Below are 20,008 nucleotides of genomic sequence, written 5' to 3'. Positions count from 1 at the left end.
CTGGAGGTCCGTTCTTAACCCGAAACCTTAACTTGAGGCGCACTTTTTCTAATGGGGCCTCCTGCTGCCGCTGCGCCGCCAGTGCACAATTTCTGTTCTCATCCTGGGGCAAAGTTCTTAACACGAGGTACTACTTCCAGGTTAGCGGAGTTTGTAACCCGAAGTGTTTGCAACCCAAAGCGTTTGTAACCTGAGGAAGCACTGTAGCAAAAACAGACACACCTCAGCATAATGGCTCAAAACAGAACTGTGGCACTCGAAACGGAAGTGTGGCACTCAAACCGGAAGCATAACACTCAAAACGGAGCACGTTCGGCTTCTGATAAAAGTTCGCAAAGCGGAACACTTACTTCTGGGTTTGCAGTGTTTGGGTTCCAAGGTGTTTGAGGACCAAGGTCCCAGTGTACTTGGGGTGTACAATCATACCTCTTGTTCAAGGTCAGGTTACATTCTTTCAGGATATGTCCCGCGGCGACCCGGCAGTAACAGAACGGGTTACTTCTGGGTTTCTCCGCTCGAGCATGCGCAGACGCTCAAAATGATGTCATGCGCATGCGCAGAAGCGGCAAATCACGACCCATGCAGACGCGCAGACACGGGTTGCGTTCTGCTCATGTTGCTAACGGGGCTCCAGAATGGATCCCGTTCACAACCAGAGGTACCACTGTACTTTGGAGGCAGTATGTGTTTCTGCGGCTGCAGAAGTGCGCTCAAGCAGGAGGTTGCTTTTGTACATTTCACAAGGAGGAGAGACCTGCCTGCACTGTGGAAGGCGTGATTATTGCAAAGAAAGCTTGCGTGCATGACTGAAGGAGAAGGAAGCGACAGCTGCTGCTTCCAGAAGGGTGTTTTGTGTGCTTTTCTTATTCTTATTCCTGTCAGTGTTTATGTTTGAGAAGGAGTGCTGTTTTGGGGGGTGTTTATGGCAGCAGTTGTGAGCGTACTGCAGGCAATTTGTGTGGGTGTGGGTTATTGAGAGAGAGGGAGAGAGGGTCTGGGTACACAGCGGGACATTCCCAGCCTGGCTTGTGTGCGTGTAATTTGTGAGATAGTCAGTTTATGTATGGGTCACGGGGTTGATCTTTGTCCAATAGGTGTGTCTCAAGTGAAACGATTGAAATCCTCTGTCTTTTGTGGTCATTTGTCAAATATAACAACAGGTTACACCTGTTAGCAAGGGGGTGGCCTAGGGGCAGGCAGCGTGACAGCTGCTTTCAACAGTCCCAGACAAGCACACCACCTTTCAATATTTAAATAAATATTGATGAAATGTGTAATGAATATTGAAAAAATATATTTTAATAATAATAATATGCACAGAGATGGAAAGAAAATGTAGCTGCAACCAAGGAAGAGTGGCAGACAAAACTGATGGAGTATGCAGAAATGGCGACACTTGCCAGAAAAATAAGAAACCAAGAAGAGATAATATTATTCATTCATTCATTCATTCCCCACCCATCTGGCTTGGCTTCCCCAGCCACTCTAGGCAGCTCCCAACAGAATATTAAAAATACAATAAAACATCAAACATTAAAAACTTCCCTAAACGGGGCTGCCATCAGATGTCTTCTAAAAGTCAGATAGTTCTTTGTTTCCTTTACATCTGGTGGGAGGGTGTTCCACAGGGCGGGTGTCACTACTGAGAAGGCCCTCTGCCTGGTTCCCTGTAACCTCACTTCTCTCAGTGAGGGAACCGCCAGAAGGCCCTCGGAGCTGGACCTCAGTGTCCGGGCTGAACAATGGGGGGAATTTTGTGGGCTGTTTGAGGAACTACTGTAAATCATTAGCTGTCAGGGACTGGGCAGAGGAGGAATGGTGGAGACCCCTTCCCCTCCTGACCCAGGGAGGAGGTAGAGGAAGACAGTATAGATTTACAACAGGGGTTTGCGGGAGATCACAGCTCAGAGGCAGATGAGGGGAAAAGCTGGGGGAAATCATGGGAGAGCCGGAACAACACCCGGCTGACATGTTGTCATTAGAAAGCATTCCAGACTCCCCATCTCCCAGAATCAGGCGAGCTTTAAAAGTAGGAGAGCAAAGAGCTCAAAGGCAGAGGGCATGTTGCAGCACCCATAGAAGGTGATGGATTAGTAAGTGAGAGAGACGGGGCAGAGATTGACTTGGGACAACGCCATTATCCAAGAGCAGGCATAGGCAAGCTCCAGCCCTCCAGATGTTTTGGGACTACAATTCCCATCATCCCTGACCACTGGTCCTGTTAGCTAGGGATGATGGGAATTGTAGTCCCAAATTATCTGGCGGGCCGGAGTTTGCCTATGCCGGTCCAAGAGGCTCTGTTCTATAACCTCTCTCTGTAAAGTTTGAAATTAAAAAAAGGACTGTTAGAAACTTTTCCTTGTCTTTATACTTTCCTGGGCAACCAGCCGGGAGCTGCTGACATTAGCAGGATTAATATAAAAACGTGCCGCAAGAATTAATTTAAGGGGAATATCAATAATTAAATTCATCTGGATATGCAGTAATAAAGGATAAAATGTAAGTAAGCAAAGAAGGGAGGAGGGGATCCGATTTAAGGATTTGTTTATTTTTATTGGATATATTTATTTATTTATTTATTTATTTATTTATTTATTTATACTTTTCACGTTTGTGCATTTCACTAATTTTACAATCATTTTGACATTTCAGAACTTGACTTCCTTCCCCCTCTTTCTGCAGTTCCTTAAATTTGTCTTTAATATCTTCTGCACATCCAGATTAACCCAATTTACTAATTTATTCATCTTCTCTAAATATATACTCTTATAAAACTGCAGGTTATTACTATAATCCTGCAAATGTTTTTATCTGTTTATAATTTATCTGTAAATACTCAATAAACCATTTCCATTCTTTTGAAGAAAAAAAATTGTTATCTTGATTTCTTATTCTTCCGGCAAGTTTCTCCATTTCTGCATATTCCGTAAGTTTTTGTGTCCATTCTTCCTTTGCTGGGACTTCTGCTTCTTTCCATTTTGGGGCAAGTAACATTCTTGCTGCTATAGTAGCATACATGAATAAGTTCCTATACATTTTAGGTAGTTCTGTCCCTATAATTCCCAAATTATAGGGACAGATATGCAATTTTGGATATGTAATATTGTGTAGAATTATTTGTAAAATGGCAAAATGAAAAATAATTGATGATGATGATGATAATAATAATAATAATAATAATAATAATGATGATGATGATGATAATAATGTTTTATTTTATTTTTTAATAAATATTTATTAAGAATTTTCCATTTTAAAAAGCCAAAAAGAAAAAAGAAAAATTAAAAACATATACAGTTTGCAATCCTTATTTTCTATAACATATTTCCCTGACTTCCCCGCACCTCCCCTTCTTATATTCCAATTCAAATTGTAAATTCAACAAGTTCTTATCCCCAGTTTTTAACCTTTTTATACTTAATTCATTTTTAAAAACCAATTTTACCTTATAAACCTCAAAATTTATACCTCAGTACTCATTCTTAAATCCTTTTTTCTAAAGTCGACCCAAATTCCCTTCCACGAATTCCCCACTTTTCATGCTGATAACAAAACAGAATAAAAAGAAAAAGACAAATTATAATTATACACCCTTTGCCACTCCTACACAGGTGCCTGGATTATGACTGGTGGACTTCAAGCTGGCGTCGGGCGCCATGTTGGGGAAGCTGTGAGGGACCACACGACCGCTAGTTCTAACCCCAGCACCCATGTGGTGGCGATGGGCATTGCTCCGTGGGGCATCGTCGAGCAGCGCCAATGTCTTGTGAACCCCAAGGTATTGGAGAGGGGGGTGACAGAGAACACCACAAATGGGTACAGAGGTGATGGGATGGGCGTGGAAGACACAGCAGGTTATTTCGGTCCTTCTGTCGGGGGGGGGTCAATAGCAGGTCAGCAATAACTCACATGGTGTCAGTGAACTCTCTTTATTCAAAGAAACTAAATCAGCTCAGGAGGATAGGTCTTGTGAGCACAGCAACTCTTCCCGGTCAATCTTGCCCAAATGAAGCAAGTGCTGTATTTTTTGCTCTATAAAATACACCCGACCATAAGACGCACCTAGTTTTAGAGGAGGAGAACAAGAAAAAAATATTCTCTCCCTCTCTGTGCAGCGCCTCTCCAGCGAAGTTAGAACAGCAAGAGGGATTGCTGTGCAGCGAAAACAGCGATCCCTCTTGCTGTTCTGGCTTCTGGGATAGCTGTGCCAACCCCTTTCAGGGAAAGGGGAGCGTTCCTCCCGTTGCCCTGAAGCGGCTTCGCGCGGCTACCCCTGAAGCCAGTAGGGCAAGAGGGATCGGTGCGCACTGATCCCTCTTGCTCTCCTGGCTTCAGCGACAGCTGCGCAGCCCGCATTCACTCCATAAGACGCACACACATTTCCCCTTACTTTTTAGGAGGGGAAAAGTGCGTGTTATAGAGCAAAAAATACGGTAGTCAGGAGTGAAGGTCACCACCTTCCCACAGGTGCCCAAGTCTCCTCCCTTCCTGGGTCCCTTCGGAGCAAACTGAGACTACCATGCCTTGTCTGTCTTTGCTGTGTCCTCTTCACACCTCTTTGGGTTCTGGGATGCCAGCAAGGAGGGGAGCTGGGCTGGGACTCCCTGGCTTCTTCACCAGCTGGCCTCTTCTCTGCCTCTTGGCCAGCCTCTGCTTCTGCTTCTGCTTCTGGACTGCTCTCTGCCACAGGCTCTCCCTGCTCACTAAACCCTGTTACCTCTTCAGCTTCCGACACCTCTTCTGCTCCCAGTCTTCTCCCTCTTCTTCCTCTGATCACCCCATCATCAACCCCCGGGCTCTGGGCCTTCTTCCCTTGGGGGTTCCCCAGCTGGTGCCTCCCACTTCTCCTCTGCATCCAACTATTATATTAATAAGAATTTATTATTTATACCTCGCCCATCTGGCTGGGTCTTCCCAGCCGCCCTGGGCAGCTCCCAACAGAATATTAAAAACACGATAAAACATCAGACATTAAAAACTTCCCTAAACAGGGCTGCCTTCAAATGTCTTCTAAAAGTCAGATAGTTGTTTATTTCCTTGACATCTGGCGGGAGGGCGTTCCAAAGGCAGGTGCCACCACTGAGAAGACCCTCTGCCTGGTTCCCTGTAACCTCACTTCTCGCAGTGAGGGAACCACCAGAAGGCCCTCAGAGCTGGATCTCGGTGTCTGGGCAGAATGATGGGGGTGGAGACGCTCCTTCAGGTATACTGGGCCGAGGCCGTTTAGGGCAGGCATAGGAAAACTTGGCCCTACAGATGTTTTGGGACTACAACTCCCATCATCCCTAGCTAACAGGACCAGTGGTCAGGGATGGTGGGAGTTGTAGTCTCAAAATAACTGGAGAGCCAAGTTTGCCGATGGCTGCTTGAAAGGTCAGCACCAACACTTTGAATTGTTCCTGGAAACGTACCGGGAGCCAGTGTAGGTCTTTCAGGACTGGTGTTATGTGTTCTTGGCGGCCACTCCCAGTCACCAGTCTAGCTGCCACATTCTGGATTAAAAGTCCCTGGCTCCTTCCTTCATTTGCTCCCTGTTTTTCCCTCCTTCTGCAGGGTTTGTTCCCAGCACTTTATCCCAGGACAGTCCCTTCTGCCCCTTACTGCCCTCTGGATGCCAACCACTCTGCCTTCTTCTTGGTGGACAACGGGACGCAGGGCAGGGTGGGCGGCGAGGCCTCCTTCCGTGCCCGTCTGGAACGCTACATTGCCCAGCAGAAAGTGGGAGCTGGCGGTAAGACACTTTCCTCGTTCGCAAAGATTTCATTTCCTTGGGGCGGGTGGCAACTTCCACAGCCTCAAAAGAGGAATTGCATCAGGAGGAGAGGCCAGGTTTATTTCTTTCAAGAAAAGGAATTTAACGTTTGCACATGATGCTGTATTTGTACAGTTGCAGATTTAGAGGTGATTTCTGTAATTTAAATTTAAATTCATAGATAGTCTATCTGAAAAAATAAACCGAGAATTGAATTTGTATCAAAATGGGAGGCCTTCAGAACACATCTTAAACACAATTATACCATGTTAAAATCTGTAGTAGCTTTTGAGTGATCCCAGCAGTTTTTATTAATTGCTTATATAACACTAAACATTTATAAATTGTGAAAATATTAACATAAAAAATAGTATTGTGATATGGCAGTAAATTTATGTAAAAAGAATTAAGGAATAAATGGGAAGTCGGGTATAAAAGATAATGAGATTTTTTACTTTTATTGTAGCATAAAATTGTAATCATAAATTGTTGTCAAAATTTTTATCTTAATAACAGATTGTGTTATTAAAATAAAATAACATTTCAAAAAAACAAAACAAAACAAATTTAAATTCAAATACAATACATTGGGATGTGTGTGATGCTGGTCCTACTCAGGGTAGACCAATTGAAATTCTGTATAATAATAATAATAATTTATTATTTATACCCCACCCATCTGGCTGGGTTCCCCCAGCCACTCTGGGCGGCTTCCAACAGAAGATTAAAAATACATTAAAACATCAGTCATTAAAAACTTCCCTAAACAGGGCTGCCTTCAGATGCTTTCTAAACGTCAGATACCGTATTTTTCGCTCTATAAGACGCACCAGACCACAAGACGCACCTAGTTTTTGGAGGAGGAAAACAAGAAAAAAAATATTCTGAATCTCAGAAAACAGAACAGCAAGAGGGATTGCTGCGCAGTGAAAGCAGCGATCCCTCTTGCTGTTCTGGCTTCTGGGATAGCTGCGCAGCCTGCATTCGCTCCGTAAGACGCACACACATTTCCCCTTACTTTTTAGGAGGGAAAAAGTGAGTCTTATAGAGCAAAAAATACCGTAGTTTTTTCAGGTTCCTGCCCCAGGTGTCCTCAGCTGCACTGCTTATTACTGCTGCTTCTGTTTTATGTTAGCCTAGCGACAACAGCAGTGAGCTTCCTTAGAGACACAAACCTTTGCAGAGGGAAAGCCCTCGTATCGCTTAAATGAGCCAAGCGGTGCCAGACCTGGTGGTGGGAGGGTTTGGGTCTGTGTCCCCATAGGAAAAAGGCCTGTCTCCCACATCCCTGGGGGTGAGGCCTGATTTTTCTCCGACTTGGCAAACCTGTTCTGTATTCCTTCAGCCCATAAATGACGGACTGTTTTCTCGCGCAAACTACTTTGTCAGCTCAGGAGAAGGCTGAAGATTAGAAGGACCTTACTCTCTAACGTCAAAGTTTCTACACGGAGGGTGTTGTTGTTGTTTGTCTTGGAGGAATATTCAGTTTGTGCTCCCCCCCCCATCTGTTGTTTGAAACAGCAGGGTTCAGGCACAGTATTGCCACCTTAGCAAGGCCCGAGTTTGCTGCCTCATTAACTAATACAGTGGTACCTCGGTTGTGGAACGTAATCCGTTCCGGAAGACTGTTCGACTTCCGAAACGTTCAACAACCGAGGCGCAATGGGCTGTTGGCAAAGGGAATGGAGAAAATTGAGAAACGCACCTCAGAAGCCGTTCAACTTCCGAGGCGCGTTTGAAAAAGGAAGCATTCACTTCCGGGTTTTCGGCGTTCGAAAACCAAAACCTTCGGCTTTTGAGACGCTCGAAAACTGAGGTACCACTGTACGCATTTACAGTGGACGCTCGGGTCGTGAACATGGTCTGTGTGGGATGCACATTCGCAACCCGCAGCGTTCGCAACCCTCATCTGCGCATCTGTGCACACATGGGTTGTGATTTAGTGCTTCTGTGCATGCACGACCGCCCTTCCGGTACTTCCGGGTTTTGGCGGGTCCGTAACCCGAAAAAACACAACCTGAAGCGTCTGTAACCCGAGGTATGACTGTACCCGGAATTCTGTGGCTGCTACACTTCCAGACCCCTGGCCAGCTTCCCCCGTGATAGATTTCCGTCCTGGTATTCCAAAATATTGGTCCTTTGTTTTGCCCTGTATCATTAGGTTTCTCTTGTGTAATTTCCTTATCTCACTGCTGTTGCCCGCAGGTGCTGGGAGTATTGAAATTCCTGTGTTGCTGCTGCTCATCAGCGGGGACTCGGCTATGTTCAAGGTAATAGGCATGAGAGCTTGTGAAGGGAAGTGGGACGGGGAGAGAGTTGCATGCCCCTCAACTGTCCTGGGAAAAACAGGACACCCTGCTTTTTTGCACGAGAGCACGGCAGCCATTTTGGGTGCTGCGATATTGCATTGGGGGTGGAACCTTTTGGGAAGGACTGCAATCTCACACGGGATCACGTGACTCGCCCGGGAGCGTGGCCCGCACTCTGCATCCTGGCTAATGGCCTGGACCTTTTGGAGGGTATGGGCTTACGGGAGACACCCAGTCCTGAAAGAACGAGCTGTTGGGAAGGAGAGACGCAAATGAAGTGGTCGCTGTGAACGTGGTAAAAGGGGCAGTAGGAAGTGAGGTGGACAGACTCGAGGTTTGCCAGATCTACAGTGGAAACTCGGTTGTCGAACGTAATCCGTTCCGGAAGACCGTTCGGCTTCCGAAATGTTCGACAACCAAGGCGCAAAGGGAGAATGTCAATTTCAATGGTGAAAATGGAAAAACATGCCACGGAAGCCGTTTGACTTCCGAGGCGCGTTAAAAAAACAGATTCAATTACTTCCGGGTTTTTGGCGTTCGAAAACCGAAACGTTCAGCTTCCGAGATGCTTGAAAACTGAGGTTCCCATTGTATTTTTAATTTTTTTTTACTAGAACCTCAGAATCTACAAACCAGGAGCCAGGAGAAAAAGACATAGCTGAAATTTAAAAACAAACCAACCAGGGTGCCTCTGAGCACATTCTGACCTTAAGAATTTGATTTCTGTGCAATGGCTGAACTGAGCTCACAATCCTTTCACGTCAAAGTCCGCTTCCAGTTAGCTTTTTCCGGCTGCAAACATTTAAAGCTCATTCTAAAGCACACACCTCTTTGTGGAATCCGGGGGGGGGGGGAGGCGTTGCATTGCTGGCGACCTTTCCCCTTTCTCACTCTGTCTCCCTTCCCGGCCTTGGGGGAGAGGACGGGGTGTTCAATAAATCTGCCGTCCAGTGCATTTCCCCTGCGCCAAACCTCTGTGGAAAATGACCTAGACAGAGTAGCAGAGTAGCAGCGGTTGCCTTCCGTGTGAGAAGGAGAAGTAAAGAGTCCAGACACTGTCTCTTCTATCTCTAATAGCGTTTATTTACAAGCAGTAAATCCATCAGAACTTGGAGACATTCTGTGCCGGAGCTTCTTCCTGAGGCAACTTCTGAACACCCTCAAAGGATTCAGGTTCACACCTAGCCACGCCAACCCACACACGGGGGGGGGGGGACTATGCGCGGGGCAGGCCCCGCTTTGCCGCACTCCTGGTGTTGTTTGCCCCACGCTCCTGGCTGCATACTGTAAGGATATAAGCCGCACTTTAACTTTTTGAATTTGCGGGGGGGAAAGTGTGGCTTATATTCAGGCCAGAACGGTAATGAAAACAAAACAAGAACGGAGAAAAGGAAAAACAGAGAGAACCTGAGATCTCCCTAGTGTCCACTGGCCCAAACCATTTCGCGACCCCTGGCTTTGTAGGTTCCTGAGGGGCTCATCTTCTGTCCTGTTCTTTCCCTCAGCGCGTCTCTGATGCGGTCCATGCCTCCATCCCTTGCCTGCTCTTGGCAGGAACCGGAGGAGCAGCTGACTGCTTAGCTGGGTTGCTGCAGGAGACACAGCCTGGAGAGCCCATGAAGGCCCTGGCGATGAAAAAGATGCAGGGGAAGTTCCCCGCCGATGAACTGGAGGACTTGGCAGAGGAGGTAGGATCCAGAACTGCAACTCCTCGCCCCTTCACCAGTGTGAAGCCAGTGTGGTGTAGTGGTTAAGAGCGGTAGTCTCCGCTCCTCCACATGCAGCTGCTGGGTGACCTTGGGCCAGTCACACTTCTCTGAAGTCTCTCAGCCCCACTCACCTCACAGAGTGCTTGTTGTGGGGGAGGAAGGGAAAGGAGAATGTTAGCCGCTTTGAGACTCCTTAAAGGGAGTGAAAGGCGGGATATCAAATCCAAACTCCTCTTCTTCTTCTTCTTCTTCTTCTTCTTCTTCTTCTTCTTCTTCTTCTTCTTCTTCTTCTTCTTCTTCACAAAGTATTCTTTCTCCATGGGCTTCCCAGAGCTCACATTCCTTCCTATGGGGTTTTGAGACCTCCCATTACCAGTCCTCACTTGAAAATCTCTGGGGAAGGGAATCTCGTTTTCTCTCACAGATCTCCAAGACAATGCTTCTTTTTTTCCTCAGGTGGAGCAAATTGGGGCTCTAAGGGAACTGGTCACCGTCTATTCAGACCAGGAGGGTCTCGAGGAGTTTGAGACTGTCCTTCTCCAAGCGCTGGTGAAAGGTGAATACCCTACAGCAGATAACTCTGGCTGAGCCGTGGCTTTGGGGTTTACCACCCCAATCAACCTCTTCTCGCGTTGGATATTTCCTAAATATAAAAGTGGGCTGTAGAAGTTTTATACAAACTCCTTTCCAGTCAATGGTTCCTACTAACCTTTAGTCCTGAGCTCTGAAAAATAACCCAGTCATGGAAGTTAGCTAACATTCCAGAAAGTCCTTCACTCAGTGGTTGAGGGAAATTCTGGGGCAGCACCAACATCATAAAGAAGGAACCTCCAGATGTGGTGGCTGTCTGGCCCTTGCAATACTTTAAAAGTTAACATGGGCTGGATATGAACCACAAAAGGAAGTCAGCCAGGACTGAGATTTGCCAAACATTTCCAACTTGTATTTAATTGTTTGAGGGTTGTATCCATCTAAGTTCTACTTAGATTTAGTCCACTGAAATTAATGAACCTAAGTTGACCATGTCCAGAAGCTGCAATAGGTTTACCCTGAGTTGGACTAGCATTGATGACACGCCAACCCTAAACGTTGCTTTCAATATAGAAATCAAATAATTAAAATAGGTTGATGCATTGTAAGCAACATATTGGCATGGTATCAATTATTATATCAATGTAAGCCACAAAAGTACCCAAAATGTCCCATAAACATTTTGATCAAATCTGTTAAAACAGTTTAAGAATCCATCCCAGTTCTTTTTTTTAAAAAAAGGTTTCTACCCCATCGTCTTATTTCATATTATATAGTTTGGGGTTCAATTTCTGTAGCTAATCCAAGCAAAGTAACCCTGGTGTTTCATTTCAAAACTAAGTCTTTCCCATAGACATCTCCTCCTTGCAAAGATCTCATCTCCCTTTCCTGAGAATTTATCCTCTCCCTTACAAGGATTCCCTTCTCCTCGCACCCACCACCCTCTCCCCATTTACGGTGCTGCAGAGGGAGACAGGGGAAGCCAAGGCTAAGGAGGTCTCTGCTTCTCCCCTCATTTCAGCCTGTAAACAATCGCGCGAGGCCACCTGCTACCTGGATGAGCTGCACCTGGCTGTGGCCTGGAACCGTGTGGACATTGCTAGCACCGAGCTGTTCCGTGGGGATGTTGACTGGGAGGTGAGTCAGCAGGGAAAGAGGGGGCAGGATGAAAGCAAAGGCAGAGAAGGCATGGAGGAAGGGACTTTTGTAGGGCTGGGTGATATATCAATATGTTCCAGCGGGAAGGTAAACGGCGTTTCCGTGCGCTGCTCTGGTTCGCCAAAAGTGGCTAAGTCGTGCTGGCCACATGACCCGGAAAAACTGTCTGTGGACAAATGCCAGCTCCCTCGCCAGTAAAGCGAGATAGATGAGCACCTCAACCCCAGAGTCGTTCGCAACTGGACTTAACTGTTAGGGGTCCTTTACCTTTATCTTTAAAGGCAAATGGCAATATGTGGGAGATATTCATACACACACACACACGGTGGTACCTTGAGTTACAAGAGCTTCAGCTTACAGACCCGGAAGTAGTACCTCAGGTTAAGAACTTTACCTCAGAATGAGAACAGAAATTGCACGCCGGCGGCAGCGGGAGGCCCCATTAGCTAAAGTGGTACTTCAGGTTAAGAATGGACCTCTGGAATGAATTAAGTTTGTAACCAGAGGTACGTGTGTGTGTGTGTGTGTGTGTGTGTGTGTGAATAGCAGGTTGCACAAGACCAACAGGAGTATCTCATCCGTTATTCTCATGAGGTTTATCCTCGCATCCCCTTTTACTGCCATCCCTTCTCTCTTCTGCAGCCTAGCCTTCTGATGGACCCGATGCACGACGCTCTGGTGGGTGACCGTCCCGCCCTGGTGCGCCTCTTTGTGGAGAACGGACTGGACATTGGGCAGTTCCTGACGTGGGGGAAGCTGGAGCAGCTCTACGCGGGGACCCCGAGCGGCACGCTTCTGCATCAGCTGCTGGAGCGGCGCCAAGTCGCAGGCCCTGAGCCTGCCTCACCTGCTGAATACTTGCTGCTGGATCGGTCGCTGCCTGAGTACCAGCTGCCCCAGGTGGCTCACATCCTCCATGACCTGCTGGGGGATGTCTGTGCTCCCTTTTATGACGGATTGCACCCTGCCAGAACGACAGGGGTAGGTGAACCAGGTCAAAGGCTCATCTTGCAGTGAAGTGCCCCTTCTAATGTCCACGTTTTGCAAACTGATATATATATATATATATTTGAATGCTGTTTTTCCTAATGTGTGCGTTTTATGCATGTTTTCCCTTAATATACTGATACATGCCATCCCAGTCTCCAGGTTGCCAGGTGCGCTTATCAGGGTCTGCCTTTCCTTTTGAAACCACGAGGCACAGTGGAGAGTGTGGGATTTTTATAGGGTTGCCACCTTTGTTCTGGCAAAATATAAGGCAGGACAGGGTTGGGGTTTTTGTGGGTTTTTTTTTCATCTTGTGCTGAAGTGACTTCAAAGCAATCCATTACGCTCTATTGCAGCCTCTTGAATTTCTCTCTCTCTCTCTCTCTCTCTCTCTCTCTCTCACACACACACACACACACACACACACACGAATTTGTAAATCTGTGCTTGGCTATCCAGAGCTTAAATACATGATTTTTCACAACCCCTTTCAAGAATATGTATTTGGAGAGGATCCCTAACTTGGAACACACAAACACACACACACACACACACACACATGAGAGAGAGAGAGAGAGAGAGAGAGAGAGAGAGAGAGAGAGAGAGAGAGGAAGAAGAAGAAGAAGAAGAGGAGGAGGAGGAGGAGTTTGGATTTGATATCCCGCTTTATCACCACCCTAAGGAGTCTCAAAGCGGCTAACATTCTCCTTTCCCTTCCTCCTCCACAACAAACACTGTGAGGTGAATGGGGCTGAGAGACTTCAGAGAAGTGTGACTAGCCCAAGGCCACCCAGCAGTGCATGTGGAGGAGCGGAGACGCGAACCCGGTTCACTAGATTACGAGTCCACCACTCTTAACCACTACACCACACTGGTGTAGTGTAGAGAGAGAGAGAGAGAGAGAACTGTATCCATACATGACGTAGCATTTTACACTGAAATGCAGGACAATCCTGTTTCATACAGGATAGGCGGCAACCCTATTATCTTTATGATGTGTAGTTTATTTACACATATATGCAACCTGAGCAGAGATGGAGAGAGTCCACAGCATTCACGACCAGGGGCGCCGACTTATAAAAAATATTGGGGGGGCCCATGCTGGTCAAGGAAGGCTCCCCTCCTCCAAAGCAGACCCAATCCAGGCGGCTCCATAAAGCTCCTGGAGAGAGGCGGGGTGGGGTGGGGGCGCGGAGAGACAATGCCAAAACTCAGGGGGCTCCTTGAGCCAATTGCCAGAGATGAGCCCCGCAGGGGGAGGCAGGGTCCTCTATAGCCCACCCCAGCTGCCCTTCTTGTATCTACAGCCAGTTTGGCAGGGGGCGGTGGAAGGGTCTGGAAGGAGCGGGGACCACCGCGGAGCACACATACCGGGAGCTGGAGAGGCGAGGCCCAGCCAAGAAGGGGCCAGCCTGGAAGGCGCAGCTTCACAGCCGAAGCTGTCCTCGGCTTGGGGAGCCGGAGAAGCTGTCGGGTCAGGGCCCTGGCGCAGGCCTAGCCGCTCCTGCGACGCCTCTTTGCTCCCGGGATTGGGGCCGCCAGCTCAGCGCTGGAGCCGAGGGAGCCCCCAGGCAGGCCTGCGAGGAAAGGCAGAGCCGCCGGGCGGTGGCCGCTTCTGCAAGGCGGCCAGAGAAGCGGGGACCCCCTCCCCTCCCCGCGTCCCCCCCACTCGCTCCCCCCTCTGAAACTTTGTTAACACTTCCACGCTGAGCCTCTGACAATAGGGGCGGGCTGAGGGCACGACGCGGCTGGGCCCTCTGGACTCGCCCCCCCCCAGATGTTGCGCCCGGTGCGGCAAAGCATAATATAACTAATAATTTTCTTAAATTATTGGGGGGGCAGGGCCCCCCAAACGAATTTTTGAGGGGGCTCGGGCCCCCTCAGGCCCCATGGAGTCGGCGCCTATGTTCACGACCCAAGAGAGTTCCGTTCCTTCCATTGCTGCACCCTCAGATTCCAAGAGACCCCGGGCATAATGTCTGACCATCTCTGCAGCATAAAACAAACTGTCTGCCTCGTTTGCTGCCCCCACCTTCCAGCTTGCAAAGGGGACACTTTTTTCCTGTTCACTTACCTCATCGCCCCCTGCAATTCTGCCCCACCTTCCTGAAACACTGGCCTTTTTTGTCTCTGCTAACTATCCCTCACTCCAGGCAGTGGTTTCCCCCGTTTTCTGGCCCTGAGAGTCTCTGTAGTGGGGTAGGAAAGTGGGGGGGGGGAGTTCACATCTGGCAACTGATACACCCCTTTGGTTTCAGATAAGACATGGGTAGATGAGTCTAAAAAGCATGGGACACAAATTTTCACAGCCCTCTAGCGGCTACAGTGTCTCATTTACCAGAAGCAACGTGTATGCATTAAGGCAATGTGCACCTGGTCACCAAAATAATTTGTTTCGTATTTTCGTGTCCTCGGTAAAATTTTGGGAAGTTGCTGAGGGTAAAGTTGGGGGGTGATAGATTCTGGGCAGCTGTTCAATATCAACTGAAGAGCTAAGCTAAGTGTGAGCAATTTCTGTCTCTTGCTAATTGTGCCTCTCTCTCCTTTCCCAAGAGCAAAGGATCATTACTCAACGGAGACCCCATGTACCGCTCCAAACTTTCGCCAAACCCTTGGACTGACCTCTTCATATGGGCTGTGTTGTTGAACCGCAGAGAGATGGCCATGTATTTCTGGGAAATGGTGTGTATGATGACTGTTATTAATATAGTTAACACTGAGGTCCAGCTCTGAGGGCCTTCGGGCGGTTCCCTCACTGCGAGAAGTGAAGCTACAGGGAACCAGGCAGAGGGCCTTCTCGGTGGTGGCGCCCGCCCTGTGGAACTCCTTCCCACCAGATATCAAGGAAATAAACAACTATCTGACTTTTAGAAGACATCTGAAGACAGCCCTGTTTAGGGAAGTTTTTAATGTTTTATCATGTTTATAATATTCTGTTGAGGGACACAGGTGGCGCTGTGGTCTAAACCACAGAGCCTAGGACTTGCCGATCAGAAGGTCGGCGGTTCGAATCCTCGCAATGGGGTGAGCTCCTGTTGCTTGGTCCCAGCTCCTGCCCACTTAGCAGTTCGAAAGCACATCAAAGTGCAAGTAGATAAATAGGTACCACTCTGGCGGGAAGGTAAACGGCGTTTCCGTGCGCTGCTCTGGTTCGCCAGAAGCGGCTTAGTCATGCTGGCCACATGACCCGGAAGCTGTAGGCCGGCTCCCTAGGCCAATAAAGCAAGATGAGCGCCACAACCCCAGAGTTGGCCACGACTGGACCTAATGGTCAGGGGTCCCTTTACCTTTAATATTCTGTTGGGAGCCACCCAGAGTAGCTGGGGAAACCCAACCAGATGGGTGGGGTATAAATAAATAATAAATATCATTTTTATTATTGTATTATAATGTGACAGAGCTAACAAACGAATAGATAGGCTCCTGTGTGGGGTTCATAATGGGAGAAACCAAGGAGCCAGAGTTGAAATAATAAGGTACCGGCTGGAAATGGCAGGGCAACCAGGCAGTGCTTTTGCCACATCTGGATACGATGAGAGTATTTCCCCCTCCTGGCTCTCAGCTGCCTGTAGCTTTTTTGGAGGGCTGTTTCCTTGCCTCTGTCTCCATTGATGGCCACCCTTTCTTCTCCCCCTTAGGCCCCCGACGCTGTGGCTGGGGCTTTGGCAGCAGCACGGATCCTCCGAGAGCTTTCGCACCTGGAGCAGGAGGCTGAGGAAGAGGCAGCCATGAAGGACCTCGCCATGCGCTTTGAGAACTTGGCCATTGGTGCGGACATGATGAGGACATGGAGGTTGGGGTGGGAAAGAGGGACCTGAGAGGAACGGTCAGGAAGGGAAGGCTAGCTGTTTGCAGTCAGCCTCAATTCTTTCTGGTTCAGACTCTAGGGAAACTTGATTTCTAAAGAGTGTTTAGGTCGCTCCCTGTTTCGAACCAAGGAACCCGTCGCCCTCCAGATACTGATGAACTGCAGCTCCCATCATCCCTTGCCATTTGCCATGCTTGCTGTGGCTGATTGGAGTTGTAGTTCAGTGACATCTGGTGGGCCAAAGGCTGTCCACACTAGAACGTCGCCATTGGATAGCAGAGGGGATGGAGGAAAGCATTTTGACACTGTGATATCCCAGTGTTAGAGACGCGGGTGGCGCTGTGGTTAAACCACAGAGCCTAGGACTTGCCGATCAGAAGGTCGGCGGTTCGAATCCCCGCGACGGGGTGAGCTCCTGTTGCTCGGTCCCTGCTCCTGCCAACCTAGCAGTTCGAAAGCACGTCAGAGTGCAAGTAGATAAATAGGTACCACTCCGGCGGGAAGGTAAACGGCGTTTCCGTGACCTGCTCTGGTTTGCCAGAAGCGGCTTAGTCATGCTGGAAGCTGTACGCCGGCTCCCATGGCCAATAAAGCGAGATGAGCACCGCAACCCCAGAGTCGGTCACGACTGGACCTAATGGTCAGGGGTCCCTTTACCTTTACCTATCCCAGTGTTAAGTCTACTGCAACAATAATGGCCATTATAAACGAGCGTGGTTTGTGGGATGTGTTGGAAATTCCTTGACATTGTAAGTAAGCCTCTCCTCCTCACTTTCTTCTCTCTCACCCCCCACCCCCATTCCAACTCCAGGTGTATTTGGGGAATGTTACCGAAATGGGGAGCCCCGGGCCTACAAACTGCTGGTGCGCCGCTCCGAACTCTGGGGAGGAGCCACTGTCCTCCAGCTCGCTCACCAGGCTGACGCCCGCCTGTTTTTTGCACATGATGGTGTGCAGGTATGGTTGTGTCCAGCACAGTGGATCGCTGGAAGGATGCTTCTTGCTTGAGTGTCTGCTACCACGCTGCTGAATCTTCTTTCCATTTAAGAGTTTTGTGAAGCAGCTAACGTTTAGCACAGGCCTAGGCAAACTTGGCCCTCTGGATGTTTTGGGACTACAACTCCCATGATCCCCAGCTAACAGGACCAGTGGTCAGGGATGATGGGAATTATAGTCCCAAAACATCTGACGGGCCGAGTTTGCCTATGCTCAATTTAGCAGGATCAACAGCAACCCCTATAGCAGCAGCCCCTAAATGTGAGACGGGTGTTTTGTGGCACCTGTAGCTGTGTCAGTTCTGCCAGTCAAAGCTGAGTGGGCCCATGTAGGGTACGATGATCTCGTAGGTAAACTGGCCCCGCATTGTTAAGGCTTGGGAGGTTGAGGGGTCCCAACCCCTGCTAATGCTCTTCCGTGCTCTTCCCGCAGTCCCTGCTCACCCAGAATTGGTGGGGAGAGATGGACCGAGGCACCGCTGTCTGGAAGCTCCTCCTGACTTTCTTCTGCCCCCCTCTCATCTTTACCGACCTCATCAAGTACAGGTGGGTGAACCCTGTCTGAAACTAAAATGGTTGCCAAAAGACTGTTGTGGTTGTTGCGGGCCACCCCAATCTCTGAGCAGTGCGAGATTTTCAGGGTTCCAGGCTATTACTCAGGGCTCGGTTTCCTCTGGAATGAGGGACAGCAGAGACTGTGGTGTCTTTATGATACAGTGGTACCTCGGGTTAAGTACTTAATTCATTCCGGAGGTCCATTCTTAACCTGAAACTGTTCTTAACCTGAAGCACCACTTTAGCTAATGGGGCCTCCTGCTGCTGCTGTGCCGCCAGAGCATGATTTCTGTTCTCATCCTGAAGCAAAGTTCTTAACCTGAAGCACTATTTCTGGGTTAGCAGAGTCTGTAACCTGAAGTGTATGTAACCTGAAGCGTATGTAACCCAAGGTACCACTGTACATGGTTTATTTACACATACAGTCATACCTCTTGTTACGTTTGCTTCAGGTTAAATCTTGTCAGGTTGTGTCCCACGGCGACCCGGAAGTACCGAAAAGGGTTACTTCCGGGTTTCGCCACTCACACATGTGCAGACACTCAAAATGGCATCACGTGCATGCGTAGAAGTGGCGAATCGTGACCCGCGCATGCGCAGACGTGGGTTGCGTTCTGCTCATGTTGTGAACGGGCCTCCGGAACGGATCCCGTTTGCAACCAGAGGCACCACTATATATACAACGTGAGCCTACGATGGAGGAGCTCACAGCATTAACACCCTAGAAGGCCTCACTTCTCTGGTTGCCGCAGACTTGGATTCAGGCAGAAGTCAGGACCATGACTTGATGCTAACCCTGCTTGCTCCGAACCTGAGCGTGGCTTCCTCTTTCGACAGAGCCATGGATGAGGACCTGCGCCAAGCTGAGGTGGACAGCCTTGACACGGATGTGAAAAGTACCATCGGAGACATGCTGTTTGAGTAGGGGGAACGGTCATGTCCTTGGGAAGGTGTGGGGAGCGGGAGGGGAGACCCTAACTTTCAGCGCTGCTGCCACAAAGGAGCCTGAAGGCTGGATTCCTTGCATAACCTGCGGCCCTCCATATGCTGTTGGTCTATAGGTTTCCTCAGGCCCTGCCAGCATCTTCTGTGGTCAGGGATGTTAAGAGGGTTCCCCATCTCTAATTTAGCGATATTCCAGGTCCCCTCTTTGAGTGTCCAGCATAGTCTGCCATAGCCAAAGGATTTCTCTGGGGCCTGGTGCATTTTAAAATTATTATTGCTTTTTAGCACACACTGACCCGGGGCTTTTAATCACAGCTGCAGGCATGCCAGAAGGATAGAAGCTTTTATCTCTCTGTTCCTGAAGAAAGGGTCAGAAGGAGAGACATTCCAGATTGGGGTGCAAGGGTGAATATATGAATTGGTTAGAAGAAGAAGAAGAGTTTGGATTTGATATCCCGCCTTTCACTCCCCTTAAGGAGTCTCAAAGCGGCTAACATTCTCCCTTCCCTTCCTCCCCCACAACAAACACTCTGTGGGGTGAGTGGGGCTGAGAGACTTCAAAGAAGTGTGACTGGCCCAAGGTCACCCAGCAGCTGCATGTGGAGGAGCGGAGACACGAACCCGGGTCCCCAGATTACGAATCTACCGCTCTTAACCACTACACCATAATCAGTTTAAAATATATTACAGTGGAACCTTGGTTTTCAAACGTAATCCGGAAGTCCATTCGACTTCCAAAATGTTCGAAAACTGAGGATCAAAGGGCTGTCTGCAAAGCCAAAGGGTAAAAATGAAAAACACGCCGCGGAAGCAGTTCGAGGTACGTTCATAAACGGAAGCATTCATTTCTGTGTTTTTGGCGTTCGGCTCCCAAATCATTCGGCAGCCGAGACGTTTGAAAACCGAGGTTTGATTGTACCTAGCTTGCTGAATTAGGCAATGTGGATGTTGTGTGTGCATGTGTGCGTGCGTGCATATGTGAGCTTGTGTAAAACATGTACACATAAAAACTGCAGGTGGTAAACACCACCTTAAGAGGCTTTCTCCCTTTTCTCAAGCAGAGGAAGGAATCACATCTGTACTCTACATTTAAAGCACTCCTATGCCACCGTTAACTGCCATGGCTTTCCTCAAAGAATCCTGGGAATTGTAGTTCGTTACGAGTGCTAATTGGAGACTGCCCACAGAACTACAGTTCCCAGCACAGTCTTTTGGGGGGCTGCCATGACTGTTAAAAGTGACATAAGACGACTTTGAAT

At 48.5% G+C, this 20,008-nt stretch overlaps 1 protein-coding gene across 1 annotated transcript in view; it reads left to right on the top strand.

Moving 5' to 3' along the window:
• TRPM4 (transient receptor potential cation channel subfamily M member 4) overlaps window positions 1–20,008 on the top strand; it is a 44,795-nt gene that overhangs the window by 10,077 nt on the left and 14,710 nt on the right. Inside the window, exons 5-16 of the mRNA XM_081166121.1 lie at window positions 3,612–3,778; window positions 5,554–5,731; window positions 7,958–8,022; window positions 9,567–9,749; window positions 10,227–10,326; window positions 11,323–11,438; window positions 12,102–12,440; window positions 15,000–15,128; window positions 16,085–16,214; window positions 17,066–17,211; window positions 17,683–17,795; window positions 18,642–18,725. Of these exons, the coding sequence (XP_081022247.1) occupies window positions 3,612–3,778; window positions 5,554–5,731; window positions 7,958–8,022; window positions 9,567–9,749; window positions 10,227–10,326; window positions 11,323–11,438; window positions 12,102–12,440; window positions 15,000–15,128; window positions 16,085–16,214; window positions 17,066–17,211; window positions 17,683–17,795; window positions 18,642–18,725 (1,750 nt within the window). The remainder of the gene's footprint in view (window positions 1–3,611; window positions 3,779–5,553; window positions 5,732–7,957; window positions 8,023–9,566; window positions 9,750–10,226; window positions 10,327–11,322; window positions 11,439–12,101; window positions 12,441–14,999; window positions 15,129–16,084; window positions 16,215–17,065; window positions 17,212–17,682; window positions 17,796–18,641; window positions 18,726–20,008) is intronic.

The sequence above is a fragment of the Podarcis bocagei genome, assembly GCF_964188305.1.
Source record: "Podarcis bocagei genome assembly, chromosome: 13".
NCBI classification, from domain to species: domain Eukaryota; kingdom Metazoa; phylum Chordata; class Lepidosauria; order Squamata; family Lacertidae; genus Podarcis; species Podarcis bocagei.
This window is presented reverse-complemented; position numbering and strand designations above follow the sequence as displayed.